We start from the raw sequence: 22,811 nt of genomic DNA, 5'->3' as shown, positions 1-22,811 counted from the left end.
CTTTAGTTAGATTTAGTTAGATATGTATAAGAAATTTTGTTTTAACTTTAATATGGCTTAATTTTATTTTATATGATTTTTGATCCTGTCGTACTTCTTTCCATACTGTTTTGGCACAATTTTATTACGTTGCCCATTTGTTCTGTGAATACAAACATCCTCATCTTTCAATCCTTATAAGTTTTTATATCTAAGATTCCCTTTATCTCTGTACCAATTCAGCTATATCAATCACCGATTAAAGCGTGAAGGCATGTCCTATAATCTCTCCTTTTTTTTGTAACACGATGACCCGGCTAATTTAATTCAATTCCCCTATACGCTTTTACAATCATGGTATAAACAAATTGAATACATTTTTATTAATAGAACAACTAAGATGTACAGAATACCTACTATTGTATTACAAGCTCTAAATTTGCATGACAAATACAAATATATTTAACAGAATTTACTGAACTATGCAAACTGCGCAATACTCACTGTTTGTATGAAATAGCTTCCACGTGCCATCTTTAGATATAGTTGCAATATGTGACGTGTCAGGTGTGAATGCCACATCGTAGATTCCAGAGTTGTGTCCCGTCAGCTCAAAAGCCTTAACCACCTGAAGACCAGTTTTAACTGAATATAGCTAATACAAAAGCAACATCGTGTTTTTTTTTTTTTCATCGTGTTACTGAAAGTGACTTAAAATAATAAACAAATCATCACCGTGTTCCAGGTGGTTTTTTTAATCGTATTGAGAGACATCATCCAATTACACATGCTAGAGAGACTTACGCTTATCAGATTTGCTTAAAATTGGTCTTTAAAATAAAAGTATAGTGTCGCTGAACACATATTTACACATTTTATGGGGAAACAGTTACATCTAAACCTAGACCACGATTGTTTTGCTGAGAATTAGAATTCCAGCAGGGTTCCTTTGTAACTTTATTACAAAAAACTTGAAATTCAATTATCTATTTTGGTCTCTTATTCTAAGGGCGAAGAAGGGTTTTAGAAGCGAGACAGTAAAATTCCGTACGTTTATCTTAATTGAAATTCAATGCTAAGGCATTGAATGGATTACATTCAAATTATGACGTATATGTGACGTGTAACTTAATCGTGGTTTATTAAACTAAAGAGTGTTTTATATTATATACTAGCTGACCTGGCAAACGTCGTTTTGCCATGTATATCATTTATAATAAAAATAGGGGTTGATTATAGAGGGGTGAAAATTTGGGGTTTTATGTATTATTAATGCTGTATCAAAAATAATAATAAAAAAACTTATCTAAAAATTAAAAAATAATAATTTAGGGGTGGACTAACCTTAACATTTAGCGGGATGAAAAAAAGATTTTGTTAGATTCTCTGACATACTATTTATGCACACAAAATTTCATGAGAATCGGTCAAGCCGCTTCCGAGGAGTTTAACTACAACCACCGCGACACGAGAATTTAATATAATAGATTCTAATAAGATTGTCATGTAGGTTAGATATCTGAACTCAATGTAGATATCACGATTTAAACTATGATACCCGCATAAAAACGTCACCTGTTTGAAATCTCCATTTCTAGTGAAGCAGACTTCCATGACTTTTACATCAGGTGAAAAACCTGTGGCCACCACGAAACGACCACAAGGGGAGATCTTAGCTGAATGTGTGTTCATCAAGTAGGTGTCCAGCCGTTCCAGTATCTGGCCTTTGAGGTCGTAGATGATCATATCAGTCTTCGCAGAGCACGACATCATGAACTTTCCGTTACTGGATATACCGAAGCCGACCACGTCTTCTTCGTGTACCTGCGGTCAATGAAGGTTAAGTTTAATAATAATATTATAAGGGTCTTAGTCAATTGAATAGTTTTTTATTATTTTCTTTTGTCAACCCGACCACGGAGTTGGTCCTAGATATTTCGTGATCTAATATTCTAGATCTAATAATTGTGGTGAAATTGAATGGTTGATAATTTAATTGCTTTGTGCGAAAACTGCAAGGCTTGTGTCAGAAACGCAAGTTTTAGTTTTTTTTATAGAACAGACGGGCAGGAGGCATAATATATATCACTTAAGTTCAGCTAAATATGACATCAAAAGAAATATCTGGCATTTTTGAACATTTGATTTGACAATTAGTATGTTAAAAAAAATATTTGAGAAAAAGTATAATTGATATATTCATATCTTAAATAATAATATATGCTAAAATCGTTAAAAAAATAATAACATTCGCATATCATATCTCCTAAGGTCGTGAAGCGTCTTTGTTTACAAACTAATAAATTAATTGATTTAAAGAATTAATGATTCAAATATAGAAAATAATATATTCTGATAAATAAATACTATATTCTGGTATTATTTAATGAAAAACGTAGGTATTGGTGGAGCTAGATTTACGAAGTATTTCTATTAAATGTGAATTTAACTGTTTATATAAAAATATAGTGAGTTAGTTTAGGAAACGAAGTCTTCAGTGATATGTTTTTAACTTTTTCCTCTCGATAAGCCTTTGCTCTGAAATACACACAGTCTATCTTGCATACAGTTTTTCCTTTGTTATCTTCTTCATGATTTCATACACGTTCAATCCAATTCTTATAAAATATACATACTGAAATAAATGCCAATTTACCGAATTAACGGTGTATTTATTTTGCGGGTTTGGTAGAGTACAAAATGATGAAGGAATTTAACGTAATGGACTGTAGGCAAACTTATGAGTAATACTAAAACCGAAACTGAACCTTAAAACTTTTTATGTAAATATAAATAATATAACCTTCATCATGAGCACAGCCCCCGCAAACACACCAACACACAATACAGCCGAATTAGGCATTACTTAATTAAATTAATTTAATCATTTTTATTGCTATGTCCTTTAGTAAATTTTAATACTTTTTGTATATTATACTATGCATTCCATCTTTGGTTGTATTTTTTATTTTAATCGTTTTTTTATATCATTTTAGTTAGCGGTAGGGTTAAAAAAAAATTACACAATATCAATCTTTCTTTTGCATTCTCGGTTCGTCTTTTCGTTTCACAATCGACAGTAAGCAATCCACTGCTCTATATATATATATATATATATCTTGACAATACAAGCTATCATTCAATAAGCCTCATCATGCACATATCATCACACTAGACGAAAACTCATCTTCATCATGCGTTTATCTCCCCAGATCAGTTTTGTATGTACATGAGATGTAAATTTCGTGTCACAATAGTGCGATATGACCTGTTTTCGATATTAGCCTTTTAGGGTTAACGCACTTTGCCACAAACAACGTGTAGTGTAAGGACCGAATAAGTGATTCTGTCTGCATTTCAGATTAAAGGTAGCAGGTAGACAATATATATTTTTTTAAACATAGTAAAAAATATTTTTACATATAAATTACTTATTTAAAATAGATGTATACTTTAGGAACTGATTTGGAGATTTCATTAATGAATACAATTTTATATTTCTTAAATGACAAAGTAAAAACATAATTCTCATTCATGAACAAATGCCTAGTTCCGCACTATAATCTGTTACAGGATTAGTATAATGAATCTTGCTTTACTATTTGTTAAGAAATGTTTTTTTAATTAAACATTTTATTTCAAACTTAAGTATTAGTAATTTATGGCTTGTGCTGTAATAGCTTTTATCGTTAACCTAGTAAATTCCGGTATTAAAAACAGGAATGAAGCAATACGTAAGCCATAGCTCACGAACTACAATTTAATAACTCTCGCTCAACACCGCAAAAAACCAAGGCAAGAAAAATCAAAATAGGAAATCTATTTCCACTTATAATCATTCATCGTTTAATAAAAACTTATGTTTACGTCGGGTCGAGGAAACGTCGAACCTTCCTGCTAAAAATAATTTTCGAGGCTGCGCGTGCGACGATCGCACAATGCACAGCCGATCCATTGTTCAGAGGAAGGTCGCGATAACAACTACAATGCAAATTCTGGCTGGCGACTGGAGTTTATTACCAAAAATTGAGAAGCCGATGGCCGTACAAGTCACCTTTTTAATTGGTTTGACGAAGTTTATCACTTTTAACCAAGCTTGTTTTACTGTATTCAGATGGACACTAGAAGCATACAAAAACAAAACAGTGTTTAAGTCCAGTAAAGTCATAAAATATGACTATAGTGAACTAAAAATAATTAATTTTTAAAGGCCGACAAAGCACTCGCGAAACCTCTAGCATCGAGAGTGTCCATGGGCGGAGGTATCACTTAACATCAGGTGAACCTCCTGCCCGTTTGCCCCCTATTCTATAAAAAAATGAAAACCACGAAATATGAATATTAACCTACTACTACTGGACAAATTGGCAAATATGAAATTATGAATAGGGTGACTATTAACACATAAAATTGTTATATAACTGTTCTATGAATCAAATTCCATTGTTTCTGAATTGAGAAAGGGTTTAATACACATACATATTACTAACATCTCAGTACACAATCGTTACATTGAACGTCGGAAGTAGGAAACGTTTATTTGGCTTACTGAAGGAAATTTCTTTGTCTCTATGTGAATGCCTTGCTGATAACATAATGTGCTATCAGACAGCTGTGTAACACTTTTAAAAATACATAGTATTTTGTTTCTAGCCGCTTACATGGTTATCGTATCTAAATGCCAATTGTTATTAATACGAGTCGTAGACTTATAAATGAGCTTAGCTTTTCTTTTACAGATAAATATCTACTTCTCGTTCGATTTAGAACTATTCATTTGCTATAGAAAGCTAAAGGATAACAATAAATAAATTATGCAACGGCCGGCCGCTACAAAGAGATATAATTTAATTCTTTCCAAATTATTTTTTCTTAAAATCTCTAGTAGAAATAAAATAAAATAAATGTGAATTATATGTCCATGTTTGTTATGCTGGCAGTACATCTTTAGCATAAATTAAGGTTAAACATTAGGGATGACGTTTCAAAGAAGGACAAAATAAAAAATAAAGGTATTTTCAACGCAAAACTGTAGTATATAGTAAACTCCAGTGGGGCCCACACATAGAGACTCTTTCAAATAGGCTGAGCTCTGCAGCATATGCAATAAAGAAAATCTGGCAGCTTACTGATAAGGATACGGCTAAAATTGTGTACCATAGCTACTTTCACAGCGTTATGTCGTACGGTATTCTACTGGGGTGCTGCTGCAGAGGTTCAATCCATATTTGTGTTGCAGAAGCGGGCTGTTCGGGGTATTTGTTGTGTTTCCCCGAGGGAGTCGGTACGGAATAGATTTAAGAAACTAAATATTATGACATTATCCGGTCAATATATTCTTGAAGCCTTGTTGTATGTACAAAAAACTTAAACGATTTTAAAACAAATGGTGACTTTCAGCAGTATAATACGCGTCATAGAACTAATTTGAGTGTGCGACCAACCAGGCTCCAGAAGATAAACCACTCCTTATATGGAAATTGTATTCGTTTTTACAACAAACTCCCAACTACTACTGTCACTAAATAAATTCAAAGCCCTTGTTAAAAGTAAATTAATTAATAAAGCCTTTTATAAATGTGACGAATACCTAAATGATCCTAATCCTTGGGATTGATTTGCTCCAGTTCAAACAATTTGTATTAAAAACTTGGCGATTGAAAAGAGTGGTGGAAAGTTTCTTGCCAGTTCTTCTTACCCGCTCTACGCCCTTGACTTGCGAACTGGTGGTAAATGTAAATTTACGATTAATTTAATTTGTTTCCTTGACGTTCATAAGTGTACATGTTTACCTAAATGAATAAAGATATTATGACTATGACTATTTTTGGCCATTTTAAATATAGTACTTTACGGTCTTATTAACGATAGTCATATTTTAACTAGTTTATCATCAATAAAATTACAAAAAGGTAAAGTTTGTGAGATTGTAGGAAGTATTTCTTGATCAAAGTCACTATGTCTGTCAGTGCATTATTTTAAATCAAAACTGTTTCTTAATATATCGGTTAGAGGATATATGGTTGAATGAAAAAAGTTTTAGAGTTTCTACAAAAAAGTTACGAGACAGCATAGTTTAAAATCTATATTATTTATAAAAAATCCTTCACCGTGTCTATCTGTTCGCGATAACCTCAAAAACGACTGAACGGCAAATCTCTAATATCCAGAATCATTCATGAGGAAGGTTAGGCTGTATAATTCTTCAAGGGTAATGGGGCGGGCCTGTGCGCAGCCTGGGCGAGTCGCTAGTATTTATTTGTATTTCAGGATAACATAGTGTATAAAGCTATTACTTAAGACAGGTTCTAATCAAATAATGAGGATATTAGATATCTAATTACATACATAGAAATTATAAATGCCTCGCTACGAAGATGACACAGTTTTTAAAATAAAATAGACAATAGATTTAATTATTCAAATACTTCGATTTTCAAACAAAGAACTCTGTAGCAAGTAGTAAACGTCATCTAGGTCACATTCGTCATATGTTTTATGCCTCTTGATAAAGCCTAGTCAGAAACGAAGGAACTGCCGTGAAAATTAATCATTTAAATTACGTGGTATTAATATTTTATCAGCAGTGTTGGCCAAGTGACTTCAGCGTTCGACACTATTCACTGAGGTGGGTTCGATCGGCGGCGAGAAAAGCATAGAAAGAAAACCCGGCTTGGCTTAATAAGTGACCTACTTGACTATTATCTACTATCTATTAGATTGAGAAAGATCATGGAACAGTAAAATAATTTCAGACACAGACATAAAAAAGGTTGTCATCACACTGATTTATTAAATAATGTTTCACTAATAATTAGGATTAAATAGATATTAACCCTGTTACGAAATTAATTCAATCTACACCAAACTTTTTTCGTGTTTGCACTGTGGTAAAAAGATAGTGTGATAAAAGTGTTATTAGTTGATAAAGTTGTCATAACCTTAATTTATTATTATATACATTGAACTAGAGACAGTGACAATCTATACATTAGCACGTCTTACAATAGACATAAAAGCAAGTTTGATGCAACGTCTTGACGTCCGTCGTTCCACAACTGAGCGTTTCTTCAGGCAAATTCTGCCGCGCACCACCATTATGTGGAACCAACTGGTCAATTAAGTATTTCCGAACCATTCTAAGAGTCCGTCAAGAATACCAATTCTTAAAAGGCCGGCAGCGCGCTTGCGAGCCCTCTGAAAAAGCGAGTGTTTATGGGCGGCATGACTTAATATCTAATGAGCCTACTGCCCGTTTGCCTCCTGTCACATAAAAACAAAAGAATGATGTATAAAGCTTACTTAACACAAAAAACTTTTAAACGATGTATAAAATCCAGTTTTATGTTAATAAACAAATGGTAGATACGATATTAACACGAAGACAGAATCATATACAATTGCCGTTACTCAAAAGTACATAAAGGAATTATGTAATGGCTTTCAGGTTTATTGTAGTCCAAATTGAATAGGGAATATTCATATCGGCAAGCAGCAAAACATTGTTAGACAATTGCTTAATCCACAACTAGTTCCTTGTACAAGAATTCATACAAAAACAAAGCCATACAGTGTGAAAAGTATTAATTTCAATTGACTGACTTCTTGGCCTAGATGGTATGGCATAATGCGTTTCACCTGAAAGTCTTAGGTTTCAGACGAAATCCCATCGAAACACAACACTTTACTTATTTGCAGGTTATAACATTTAAAAAACTACTTAAGATACTTAAGAGGTGTTACTTCAACAATACATTAAGTAAAAATGCAGAAATCCCTAGAAATTTAACAAAAAAACTATTTTTTTGTATAATGTCCGTAGCTGGATAAAATATTGAAAGAATGTCGTTCTATTACTAAACTTTACGTGTGAGTAGACATGAGTAACTCGGCGAAATTTATTGCTTTACTGTACCCGTCACAAGGAGCTCATCCCGCGCATCGTGATGACTGAAAATTACACTACTTTTCTACATATCATTCACAGATTATATTATATTGATGTTGACGTGCTCCTTCTGTAAAAATCGTTATCCTAATACTATTCGATGGTGCATAAAAGCGATGCCTTGATAAGAATCCCTTTAAAATAATTGGCAACATAAGGGGGCATCTCACTTAGAGTTTTATTCATAGTAAACATCGAAAACCAAGACGCATCGCTAGTACAGAATGTTCCTTTTTATCCGCTGTTGTGTGTCGAGATATTAATTTCCCATTGTGTAAAACGAGTTCGTATTAGTTACGACAATCATGGGAATCGCATTGTGACAGATTTTTACTGTTAGCGAAATCTAGCTATCGTCACGAAAACGTTGTTTTTCTCGTTTCATAATAAATGTCTCATTGTTATGTTTTTATTATGTATACATACGAACGTGACATTTGTATAGCATAAAATCACTGAAAATACTCTATTGACGTAATTTAAAATATAACAAAACAATTAAGACGCACAGCATAATAATAGGCGATAGTATTTTGTCATTCAACTATTATCTATTAAGAACCTTTAAACCCATTGTTCTACGTTTAATTAATTGATCATTTTAATCAAAAGACAAGTCGCGATCGGGATTTTATTTCTACCGATACATTTGCAGGAAATTTACCGACGGGTTATACGCCATATATTACTGCACTTCAATTTGTATAAATTTGCGGTAATTCAATTGATAGTCCAAAGTGGCATTTATTTGAGTCGGGCTCATAATTACCATAAACGTGGTACAGTGCGTACTCATACTTAGTATTGTTCAGTAAAATCCGAATATTTGTGTTGGTATAAGCCTTCTATGCGATATTATACATGGTCAAGTAAGATGGTTTATTACCACGATCAATTATCACCCCTTCCTGACATCCCACTCGTTTAATGTCAATATCCTGTATATTTCCTGTGACCTCTCGCGATTTAATCTTACTATAAATAGATTGCACTGTACCAATGCACTGAAGCCAACGCAGTGTTACTGTTCCGCTTATTCCATAGGTGTTTTTTAATATATAAAAAAATACGTTTATTATGAAACATAAGATAGACAGGTATTACTTATTCCACGTCATTAAATTTGAACCTGTAGGCATCCCTACTCATCGGCAAAGAAATCAGAGAGAGAAAAACCCTCGGTACTCTTTTAAAAAAGCAAATCATCAAACAACTCTTTCTTCAACAAATCTTTTTTTAAAACAAATATAGAAAATTAATTAGAAGAAGCCTGCCCAGTACTTGTCCCAGGCCCTTTTATCAACTAGATAATCGGTAACTTCATAGTAAGCCTTTTTACGCAGCTTTTCTTTAATACATCTCTTAAATTTATTAAAAGGCAGAGATAAAAGAGCCTCTGAGATTTTATTAAAGAGGAGCATCCCTTTTCCAAGAATTACTAACTTTAGCAGCTTTCGTTTGCACCGAGTATAAAGAGTGTTTAATGCAAATGTTGATGTAGATGTAAATCAATAGTGTCTGCCCAAGCACAGACGGGGACTGCGACTGTCCTTGTGAAAAAAATAAAACAGCGAATTCATTCCTAACAACTATTATGAATATACTACAACACATACAATTTGCGGCTGTGGTCTCTCGCACAATGACCAGCGCTGGAACTTTCTCCTCCTAAGCATAATGCTGAGCCAGGGCCAAATACAGCCACAGCATTACACATTTGAAACGAGCCGAATGAGAAAATATTTTTTTTTATTTTTTTCTTTGATTATTGTTATTTTGTGTGGTTATGTGTGTGAGTTTTGTTTGTAATAAATGTATATAACATTCTGTCTGTCTGTATGTATGTCAATTTGATTGCATATTTTACTAATAAAAAATACTTAACCGTAGTTAATTCTTAGTTATATTGATATGTTTACGAGTAAAGGCCTCCTCTAGAAAACTCTTCGACAGATTCTCCATCCTCCGCCGAGTCTACCCAAGATTCTCCTTCTGCCTTATTAATCCTATCAGGCTACCTCTACCTTTACTAGAGATTTATGAAAACTTATGCCGAATAGGATACAATATAATGTTGCCTTTTAAAATAAGATGACGTAATGGTTAAAAGTTACTAAAAACTCCATGTAATGAATCAATAGCTCCTAAAGCATAATGAGCTTAATCTTAAGAATAATGACTATAAATGTGAATTAGCGATACAAAGAAAAGTTAAGATCTATCTAGTGTATAGAAAATAAAGTGTAAATTTTCTCACTGATAACCATAAACATTCAAGCTCTTATCACGCAAATGTTTTGTTGTCTATGCTGACCATTGTCTTCAGTAAAAATCGGAACCTCATTGTCCCGATATGAGTCATCAATAGCCTAATATTACAATGTCTCAATACATTGTAAGTGACTCAGTTCATAATATGCTCACACCATTTCTGGTGAGCATATTGGGGTCATGAACGGCTTTATTTACCGTTGACATGGCAATAACCAAATGCTATGAGTAATTCCTTGTTTTACGACCGTTGGCTGTTTAATCAGTTATTGAGAAATATTATTTGTGTAAATGACAAATACTTGTAGGTTAACTTTTGACATAAACATTTATGTTTTCATTGACGATATTTTTTTTTCAATTCGCAATAAAATTATATAATTAACCTTTTAATCTCCGCCATTGGAGAATGTTGACCATCAGAGGTCTATAGCTCACACGCGTGACACCACCATAAAAATTGGTCTACATTTGTTTCAATGGTCGGCAACGCACTTGCGAGCCTTCAGGTAATGTGACCGTTCATGGCTGGTATCACTTAACAACAGATGAGTTGAGTACTTGCCCGATTAACTCCTGTTCTTTAAAAAAAATTAATACCTCATCGCGTCAGTATAAAACATTGTGAAAATACTATTATCCGTGTACCTTATAAACGAGCTCAATTATAATAATATGCTTAAGTAAGATTAAAAATAATACGCCATTTCAAAAGATTATTAATTACAACAACTATTACTGGTTCAGGGTTGTCAATTCAGGATTTTTAATGTTTTTGTTTAGAGGCTGTAAGTCATAATTTGTGTCAAGAGACAAAAGCACGATGTTACACGCAACGCATCCGATGCGGTTTCATATTGGTATAATGATCAGTATTGGACAAGGACATTATAAATGCTTTTTATGAAAGGACAATGCTGATTTCTTAGAGAAGCTACCGCGAGTCTATATATGTACTACTGTAATGCTTCTTGTATAGCAGTATTGATATAATGGTTTCAGCAAGCAATTCTGCCCCTGAGGTCGTAAGTTTGATTCCTGGCTCTGCACCGATGGACTTTCTATGAACACATCTAACACTCGCTCGTACAGTGAGATGAACATCGAGAGGGAATTGGAATGTTTCGAAACCAAAAATAAACATGTGGCGGAAAGCAAAAACTAATCAAAGAGAAAGAACTTCTACCTATAATAATTAGTATTCCAATAACCTTTAGCCTTTTATCCTTTTGTAACCGCTGTCATAAGTTAAGATATACCAATTAGAATAATATTATTGTATTCGCAAAATCCCTTGATCTTAGTGCCAAGGATAAAGTGTCAATACCGTGTTAATCTGGTTATTGTAAGGCAAATACCCATTTATCTCATAACCTTCGTATGCCTAGATTTTTAATAAATCTTTAAAAATTCAGTATATTTTTTTTTTCATTTATAAGTGTTTGTTATTGTGCAACTACCAGTATTAGCCTAAAAAATCCTTTATATACGTGAGTTGTCATTTCAACACCTGGTATGGGATGTCTGCCGAAAGAACATACATTCAATGTTCTGGTATTTTCTCAAAGATTTATTTATTACTTTTCAACTATCTTATCAATGCGACAATTGTGTATCTTAAGACAATTATTAAAAATACATTTTAATCAATTATAGGTAAGCAATAAATTCAATTGATCGTTTAGTACGTGAAGTTGCATGTTTTGGTTTTTATTTAAATATCTCCAAGTTGATTATAAATAATTTATTAACTGTAACAGATCATTCGAAGTCGCTTTTGTGAATTCACTCTGCAAACATATAGAAATTAGATTGTTTCGGAGACATTATTGAGCACGGATAAAGTTCCAAAGGAATAATATAATATTAATTTTGCAGACTGAATGATAACGCTCGTCAAAATGACCGAATATAGGATATCATCTATTAATTTCCAAAATATGTCTGGTCCAAAGAGATGTTTCATTTAATGATGAAATAAATTAACCATAACATCGTACCATCTGTTACCTTAAGTAAAAACCGCAGTTAATTGTCATAACTAGTTAAAGTTGCATCACTAATGATGAAACAACAAACCAGGAGACGCAATAGCATTAACGAATCGAGACAATTATATATCAATTTAAATCAGCTTATTTCGTGAAACAACCAGATATTACTAGAAATACGTTTAGGAAAATCACTAATAATTTTTTGTAAACATTTACAACTAACTAAACAGTTACGACTAACTTAAATGTTATCTTTGAAATGCTATCTAGAAATATGTGAACTTCGTACTTTCAAACAATATGGGACCACAAGCCATTGCCAAACGTTTCAGTTTCTTTTTGAATAGCGATTTGGGTACAAGATACATTACGATCACCTCAATATTTTTCTTCACACTTATTTCAAATAAACACAATAAATTAAAAATACAACTATCAATCGCACTAACAAAACTTTTATTCTACAAGGACAGACAAATAACACAATAGTAAAGTTTAGCTGGCCCTTGGAGAGAGATGATTTAGAATACAGATAAATCATATTATCTTTATGTTTATACAGTGATACTAGCGGATCCGACAGACGTTGTCCTGTCTATACGTCTTTAATTTGAAAATTTCAAACTTTTTTTAATAAGCTAAAACATCCTGGACCATTTTGATGAAAATTATTATTCAAATGTTCTACAATAGCACATGGTCTACAATAACACAATGATAACAAAACTTTTTTTTTATTTGATCGCAGCGCTAACTGTCGGGACAGACTAAAATTAAAATTCGAATATTATTTAAAATTTGACAGTGCGATGGTAGCGCCGTCTGTCGGATCCAATGAAAAACATTCCAAAATCAACAACTACTAATTAATTTAAAAAAACATTGTCCAGCGGACAAAATTGTGAATCTAAACCATTCTCGAATCTCCACGAACACACAGAAAAAATTTCATCAAAATTGGTCCAGTCGTTTAGGAGGAGTTCAGTCACATACACACGCACACAAGAAATATATATATTAAGATAAGTACTGTAGGGAACTCTAGCACAATCAAAATGATCGAAAGGTTTTTACTCGAAAATGTAAATTGAAATTGATTTCCTATTGCCTGATTTCCTATTTTCATGAATCATAAATTAACCTTGAAATTAAAGGGTAACTATAAAAGGTAACTTGTAACTACATTTCTATGTTAAAATAACATCTATATCGTGAAATTTCCAAAGAGATATTAATCTCAACAATGTAAATCATTATCGTTCCTATTTCCTAAGTCTATTCATTTAATATAGATGATACATACACAAATAAAAGATTGAGTATATTTTCTATATATTTCAATCGTATAGATTTAACAGCAGATTTAAAACAAGAATTATAAGTTACATTGAATTTGTGCTATAACTTGGAAAGACAGACACGAATTATTAGTGTTGTTTAAATAAAATATACATGCATAGTATTAGTATCATTAATTTGCTAATTTCTGGTTGATTGGAAAAGCGGTCAGGCAGTTCGTAGAACATATTGCACAAACAAATTTTGTTAGTTCCTAAATTGTATTGTAATAAGTGAATATGAAGTGTGAATTAGTCTTTACAATAATCACTGTAAAAATCCTTTAACCACATGACAGAGCCTGCACGTGCTCCTCGCGGCTTATTTCAGTACATTTGTGAACTACGCAGTATACAAAGTGAATTTAGCATTTCCAAAAATAAATACAGAAGCGGAGCAACGCACCGGCCTCCAAACATTTAATGTTTATATTTTAATATTGTTTACTTTCATTCATGAAATACTACTATTATGTCAAAACATTGGCTTTCATATTTACGGGGTTGTTTGAGCAAAACAAGTGATTAGCTGCTAGTAGGTACTTTATTATACGACGATATTCAGAGTAATTACGAGTAATTAATTATTTAGGTCATTTAGTAAAGATTAAATAGGTTCTTGACAAATCTGTGACCTAAAAATCATCACAGCTTTATGAAATCAATAAAATAGTTCTAAATTTTTTTTAAGATAATAATTTTTGTTTCGCTGGGATCCAGACATTCTTTGTCATGGAATATGCGTAAACCACGGAGACACTCAGACTATGTAAGTATCGAAGGAGGTTAGGATAAAGATTTCGCATTAATTAAAGTACAAATAGGTGCGCCAGTGACCACGACCTAACAACCTCAGAAATATTTAAGGTAATGGCAAATTTACTCTATTAGTCTTGCATATTAGAACCAATATTTTGCCCAGCCTTTACCTAGTTAACCAAATATAAATTCCAAAAACAAGTATATTTAAACGTCTTTTACATTTTGATATATGTAATTAGTCCCTAATATATATTTTTAATGAACTTAACATATTTTGTAACTCCGTAACGGACTTTTGTATTTTCTATTTGTCGCTTAAATATTAAGTATACATTTAATATCTACGTATACATACAATGCTCCCCCAATAATACGACAAAAAATTTGTGAGATTATCGAGTACTAAGACCCCTTACAAACCGGATATTTAAAAAGAGTACTAAATTACACATCTAATAATAAGATTCTATGTTATATGTATGTACTCTGAAGTAAAAGCCCATACTTTATTATGCATGTCAAATTTTGTAAACTAAATAACACAAAAGAGCTTACGTTTTATCATAAAATTATAACTTGTTTCAAAATCAAAAAAAATCAAAATCAAAATTTATTTATTCAGTTTAGATGCGACTTAAGGCATGCTTATGAATGTCAAAAACGTTTACAAAATTCGCGAAAGAGCAAAACTACGCCATCCATTTCGATCATGCATTAGCGGAGATTGTCAAAAAAATATTCAGTAATAAATAATAAACCGTGTCGGATTACAGAGATTGCCGGATTAGACAGGGGACCGATTACCGGCGGTCCACTACATACAGAATTTAAAACTTAAGTAAAATATATTTTTATTTTTTATTTATATTTTTTATCTTCATTAAATTATTAAACTTTGGAGATGTTTCGCAGTTAGCTAAACTATCTCATTTAAATTATTTTCATTTAATTAATTTCTTTAAGAAAAGGATACAGTATTACACCGTCAAGACGTGTAATTGTTAATAAAGGGTAGAAGCTGGCCTGGTCTCTATCTCAGAAAACGCATAAAATAAAAAATAACGATATTTTATGCCAGGCACTTAAACGTTGGAAAAATAAATTAAAACAAAAAACTAATTCAAAACAAAAAATCGTATTTTGTTTGTGTTCTTCAGAATTATTTGTTCTATCTATAGACACAAGTAATCAGGTCATTAGCAATTGAAATTCAACACGTGTTATAGTAACCTTGTAGTATTAGACGTTATTATAATGGCTCATTTATTATCAAAGTGAGTATAAACGCTTATCCCATAAAGTATTGTCACGAGCTAGAAAAAGCCGTAAATCTAAAAGGGGGTAATTTTTAATAAACATCACTTCACAGCCGTCTAGAATCTTCAGTCTAGCTTCGAGAAGTTTCTGATCTTCCTTCTCATTACAACCTTGCCTGCGGGCCTTGAAAGTTAACTTTCAAGAATAGAATACTACTACTACTCTAGAGTTCCTTCATCATAGGTGTATACCTAGTCCTAAAAACGCCTGAAAGCTGGTTTTTAAAACAACAAAAAGGAAGAGACTGCTCTTGATCTGAAATAGCATCAAAAGTGATTCTAGTATGATAGATGGCCTTATCTCAAACGGTTATAAATATAATTTCAGCTTCCTGAAAACATCTCCAATATGAAGAAATAAACATTTAATTAAAACCGTATAATTAACAGTATAAATACTTCTATCAAACTTAGTAAAATATAAGTACCATTATAATTTTTCTTTGTAAGTTTACAATTAATTATCTTAATTAGTGACAGAACTATCTATACACTCTGGATAGATTATTATTATTCGTTTTGGTTTATTTTAGTGAATTGACCATCATATATTTAACATATCATACAAATCATACTTAGTTTTTTTTAGAACAGGGACAAATTGGCCCTTATCTGACACACACTCTGGCAGAAGGCTCGCAAGTGCGTTGGCGGCATTTTAGAAATTGGTACGCGCCTGTAGGACTCTAAGTCGAATTGGTTAGGAAATGTATAGAGACAAAGTGGTTGTGCGGCATAATTATTTTTTTAAAATTATTATATAATTTTCAAGTAAATATCGCTCTTAAAACCGCTTTACATGTCCTCGATTCTCCATCGAATGATATTAGTAAACGACATAAGCAAATACAGGTTTTAGTATGTGCAAAAAACTAATAACAAAACCTAAATGCATAAATTAGATACAGTTTTGCACGCTCTGTTTATTTGCGATGACAAATGTTCAAAAAACAAAAGAGCATCACCTACTTTGAAAATCATTTCCGTATACAGTTATGTATATGGTCGAAGCATATGTTTGAACCTAGAACGGATTTCGCGTTCTATGGCCTAAGTACAAAAGGGTGGTTTAAAAAAGTAATGATAATTTATAAGTACAGTGAGATCATAAGTTTCACAAATGATACAAAATACATAATTACAAAAAAATATATTTTCATAATAATGAATTTTAACTGAGGTGTACTGGCATCACCGTGCTTATGTTATCCCTGATGTAGTAGGTTCTATCCCCAGCTGTGTACCAATAGATTCCTGTCTTTATGCGCATTTAGCACTCGCTCATGTGGTGAAGCAAAACATTGTGAGCAAAGAGAGAGGACAAGTCTTCGGCGAGTGTCAGGCACAGAAGGCTGACTTCTCTATTAGAAGAAAACAAATGAACACGAAAGAAATAATTTCATAACATAACGTTAATTTATTTTCGACACAAGTTGCACCTCGAGAGAAAAAAAAACATGTTTCAGCGGGAATTTATCTACTAGTTTGCCATGTGTTACCTAAGTACGATATAAATCATCAAAAACAACTGAATACATACAATAAATTATCAATATTTCTTATTAAGCAACAACCGTTAGCAAATATTGTGGCAACCTTGAATAATCGTACAGATTGGTCACTCTGATTAGTCTTATCATACGTAGGGTCATTGATATCAGTGCGATGCATTGAACTCACGAAGTGTGATGAACTGAAAATTAATTTTCGCAAGGCTTAATGAAAACAAAACAACCTGATACTCTTCATACACAAGTCTGAATACACTCTTATTTCTATTCTCTCTCTTGTCTCTCTGTCAAATTCTGTTAACACAGTAATGAGTCGTAGATAGGATAGGATACAAATATTTAGACCTAAATCGGATCTTTTGATCAAAGGAGGAGTTATTGGGTTAAAATTCGAATTCTTACTTTCTTTGGCTTTTACGGAATCGGTCATTTTTCTTGATTGAAGATTGAGCAAACGGAACCGACACCCCAAAAGTCTATCGCAGCCCATGGACACCCATACTTCCCTTATGCTCGGTATCTCGCAAGGAAGATATCACAAAATGACTAAGCGGGAGTCATTCCAGAGTTTTCTAATTCGCAAAAGCGAAAAGAAATATGTGAAATGTGAGTGTGTGTGTGAAGCGAACCGTGGACGACTCATGGAATCTACTACCTAATAGATACACTTTGCATATAAGAAACAGTCTAAGCAAGTATTAGAGTGTATATTAGAAAAACAGTTTCGCATTCTGTGACAGCTAATCATTTCCGTCTTTGCGGATGAAAAACTCTTAATCCACTACCTCCGATTCCTTAAGGATACTGTGAAACAGCCATCAACGTGAACGACAATGTTATTAATAGTGATTGCTTCCGCTTGACAATTTTTCTACAAATCATAAAGTAGAATGTAAAAAAGTTCACTGAAGTGAATTCACAATGAAGGTGGAAAAATCAATTAACTTTTTACACGCTTATCTACAGAAACAAAAAATGTCATTGCCACATTGACTTAAAGGACGGTGAGGGCATTACAAAAAGTGGATTTTTTAACTTAAATTTTAAATAAATTTTAATTTAGTCGTAATAAAGTATACCTTCACACAAAACACAAATAATTCAAATAGACTATCAAAATAAATTTTTATGTGTTATATTTAATCACTGGTTAAATCATTTTATTATATACTATGATGACCTACATATATTTGTGTCAAAACGTAATATTTTTTTTTAAATCAGACCTAAGTGATCGGTCCTCTCACTACAGATATGAAAACTATCGGAAGGCATCTAAACCATATAAGACAACCAGGTCACAATCTTAATAATAAATTGATAATAATAAGCCAAATCGGACCAGCCATTCTCGAGTCAAACGAACAGCAATTAATTTTTACACATATAGATAGAAGTTTTTAATACTATCAAACAATGATCGTTATCCAAAAATGGGCCAAGACAGAAATATGTATTTATTTTTATTTATTTTATTTATTTATTTTATTTATTTTATTTATTTAAGTATTCCTACAGCTAATACATTAAACAATAACCAAACAATTACATTACACACAAAAGCCAAAACGGAATACACATATAAACAGAAACATAACATAACAGTTTTACAAAGCACAGAATCGAGATCGGTAAATCAAAACATATATTCAACATGAAACAACAAACAAAGCCATTATTGGTAAAAGTTACCTGAATTTTTTAAAATATTTTTTTAAGAATTTTTTAGTCACATTAAATATATCGATTTGCTGGTAATTTATGTTGTAATCTGTAGGTATGCGATACATAACCGAGTTTCGTAAATAGTTGTTGTATAATAATATAGATGCCACAGTCCTATGTTCAAGCACTTATTTATTCAAAGACGAACTCTAAAGTTTCATGTTTGCCTCTTAAAGATGAATAAACTTATACCTGAATACAGGTTAGCTCAACAGAAGAAAAACGAAACATATAACATAACCTTTAATAATTAATTTTAGTTATGTAAATCATTTGTTTACAAATTCTAATATCTATGACGCATTCGCCATTACTCATTATGTATTACAAGTTGTAATACATGTAGCAAGTTTTACGTATATTGATACCAGATACTATGCACGCAAAATTATACAATCAAAACAACTAAAACGAAATTATATCTTTATTACGAAAATAATTGCAATCGATCTTTTATGTATTAATAATAAATATAATAAAACCATTGTGTCTTTTCTTTGTCCAAATAAGATATTAAAAATATATTTAAATATAAAGTAATTAATTATATTTAATACCTAAAATTCAAAACGGAAACATTTAAATCCTCGTGACATTGTACGTACGATGACCTGATTGTAGTGTTTTTGATAATACGACCTCGTTTTGGAATAAATGACATTCGTAACAAAGGAAGGAGATGCGCAAAATTATTAAATTTAAAGAATATTTAAGTGTCTCTAGTTCCTAATTTACTTAAACTTTCTTTTTTAATTACGGAAATGAGTGTCTATGGAGTGTGGCTGTAGGGTCTAAGAGCCGACTCTTAGGATTGTTTAAAAAATATTATGACATGATATTGGCACAGTTGAACTGTCACTTTCATACAAAATTCCACAGATACTGATCCGACCTACCATGGAGAGCTTGTACCTATGGACAGATAGATGGCTATTACAATACGTCAATTAATTGTTGGTACACTTTTTACAGTGGATTGAAACAAAACTGGTTTGTTAATGGTTTGGGCGTAAAAGTGATTTTAAGTCGTGAGCGAGCAAAAGAAAAGAAAAGTAATAGTGTACGAAGTCTAATTATTTCGCCGTATTAATTTGACCCACGACTTCCAAAATATTAGTGTTTCAAAATAGCTAAGTACCAAAAACGAGTAACGTTTCTACAAACATCAAATATTTGCGTACTCGTGTTAGAAATGTTTACTAGTTGTGGCCTTCAATACAATGTTTAGGAAATGCTAAACAGCAAGACTATTCAAGATACCGCACAACCTTTCTGAATTTTGTTTACAAAAAAAATTACAAAAAATTAGTTTCGTTTTTAACTATCGGTGTTTAAAAGCTGGCAACACACTTGCGATTAGCCTTGATAGTGCATGGCCGGTATCGCTAAAAAGATAAACCTTCTGCCGTTTCGCTCCCAATTCTATAAAAAATGTAGAAGAATTGACGATACATAATTTTCAAGAGTTTGACCTTATTACTTTAACATTGAAATACATATTTATAAATATCTTGGTATAATTATGTACGAAACACGTGCGACTGACGAAACACTAATTTTGGACCTAATTATATAGCTTAGTCATTTATATCATACAAAACAACTCTATCTATACCTAAAAGCGATTATTTTTTTCGCCAGGAACCGATCTGGGAAAGCAGCTCGGATGACGGATCGGATCTTGCGGTGGAATTCAGAATAGCCCTACACAATATCTCTATAAAACGCACCAATGATCCACCAACTAAATTGTAAATTGATATTTTTAAGGAAGCTAATGTAATAATTTTACAATAAAAGTTAATACATATACGAGTATTATACATAAATGAAAGAAATAATTTAAAACGGTATTAATTATGACCTACCTCAAAACTATCATGACGAATTAAAGTTGTTCATGTTGATGTAATGTTATTAAAGTATATTTACGTACAATCTGTAATTTTACAATTAATATTAAAGTAATTTTATTAATTTTTTATATATTATCACGCCTATTTCTGGAAGGCAGAGATAAAGGACCTCTTCCTACGATTCTGACCCACTTTCAGGACTTTCTCTAACTGACGAGCAGTTATGGGTATATGTAAGGTACATTTATCTCCTGAACTCTAGGATCTCCTGGATTTGGTCCAAGTCTGCACCTACCCAACTTGACTTCACTATCCACGGTTAAATGGTATATTCTTCTTGTTAACCGCCTCTTATTCACCCGTTCTACATGGTCATACCCTTTCGTATCACTTGTCATTAAGTCCTCTTTAACCTACGCTGATCACATTTTCATAAAAATAATATTACATATTATTGGCGGTAGCCTTCGATTCTCAACCCTGAGTAAAAGAAATATCAAAATTATATCAATATTTGAATTGTCCTATATTATTTGCCTCTTATTGTCAGGATTAACATACACACAATGAAAAGCTTCTCGGTTCAAAGCTTCCGTAAGGGCTCATATTTCGTAGTTAAGTTGCACTCTCTTTTGTAAAACTACAGATAGAGATTATTGAATGAACTGACATAAGACATTTTTCAATTATCTTGATCAAGTATGTAAATAAAGTTGCAAATAAATATTTGATTTGTTGCTTGCTTGAAAGTCGGTAAAGTGGCAGCGATTTGAATCCTACATTATCCTTGATGAATGGGCTATTGAAAATTTACAAAATAGGCAACGGTATGAATACATCCATAATGTAACCTAAGATGTGAAAAAAATACCATATCACGCACGCTGCGCCGACTATTACAAAGTGTGTACTACACTTATATGAGAAAGCAATTTCAACAAGAGTCTGCGATACCATGTCTACTAATACATATCTTATAAAAATAACAGCAGCCTAGAAGCCCTAAACACAACAACTTATTTATGTTATAAGTGGTACATTAGAGTTTGTCACCACACATTGCCACATAAAGAACAAAAACTGCGTGTCACACAATCGCAGTGCGCAACTATTCACAGTGAAACCGAAAGTAAAAGTGTGCCAAGAAAATGCGGTTGTATTATGTGCGCATACGACTTAGCACATGTCACTTTTAGTGGGCTAATTTAATCAGGTTATGATTTTGCATATACATACTACTCGATATGTATTTTTATATAAAGTTCAAAAAAAGGTCTTAAACATTATAAGTGAGCAGAATTAAAGCAATATTATTTGTAAGAATGTAAATCAGAATAAAAGTTGAAACAAACTAACTTATCTTTTAAAATTGGATTGCTAATTTAATCTTTTAAAAAATAGATTACCAGTTGACAAAAAATACTTATATATAAATATTTAGATCAATACATTATCTATACTTTATAAATATTTATCTTAATTTTTTTTAAGTTATACTTCTTTTGTCGCATTAGGGAGGCGATGAGGGTAAATTTATACGATGCGCACACCGTCACAAAAAACCGACTCCCTGAAGTTAGCTATAGTCAACATTTTAGATTTTTCTTAGTGTCGTTTTTTTAACAAACGTAGAATAAAGCCAAAGATAAAAATTTTGAAAAGATTTTTATCTTATTACGCTAAAGAAGTATAACTTCTAACTGTACATACACCCACGTTGTTTTTTTATGTAATTCTACTGTAATGTGCTTTAAGCTTATAAACAGTTATAGTGTAACACGTAATACTAGCGTTAATTACTTAATTGATAGTAGATACTTAGTACTAGAACTTCACTTGTGTTTGAATTTCATAGGATTTTCTCTAACACTAACTGAGGCTCGATTCACGAAGTGATGAAGATCTAGTAGGCTTTTTTAAGTAACGACAGGGTTTTCTTCATTTTTGGCTGTATAATATTACCACAAGACGGTTCAGGCCTTACGCAACAATAAATAGAAATCGTATCTATGTTCCACTGCCTAGCATTAGATGGGATCACTATCGGTTTCACAACTGTCAATGAGTAAACTGTGACAATATTTACTGACCGTAAAACGAGTTGGCGAGGTT

The 22,811-nt window shown here is 32.2% G+C and overlaps 1 protein-coding gene across 1 annotated transcript in view; it reads right to left on the bottom strand.

Annotated features, from left to right (window-relative positions):
- Positions 1-22,811, bottom strand: part of LOC110992731 (transducin beta-like protein 2) — a 77,840-nt gene that overhangs the window by 9,644 nt on the left and 45,385 nt on the right. Inside the window, exons 4-5 of the mRNA XM_022258671.2 lie at positions 1,555-1,803; positions 484-607 (exon numbers count right to left, since the gene is read on the bottom strand). Of these exons, the coding sequence (XP_022114363.2) occupies positions 484-607; positions 1,555-1,803 (373 nt within the window). The remainder of the gene's footprint in view (positions 1-483; positions 608-1,554; positions 1,804-22,811) is intronic.

This window comes from Pieris rapae, chromosome 4 (assembly GCF_905147795.1).
Source record: "Pieris rapae chromosome 4, ilPieRapa1.1, whole genome shotgun sequence".
In the NCBI taxonomy this organism is placed as follows: domain Eukaryota; kingdom Metazoa; phylum Arthropoda; class Insecta; order Lepidoptera; family Pieridae; genus Pieris; species Pieris rapae.
Note: the sequence above shows the minus strand (reverse complement) of the source record. Positions and strands in the feature narration are given on the sequence as shown.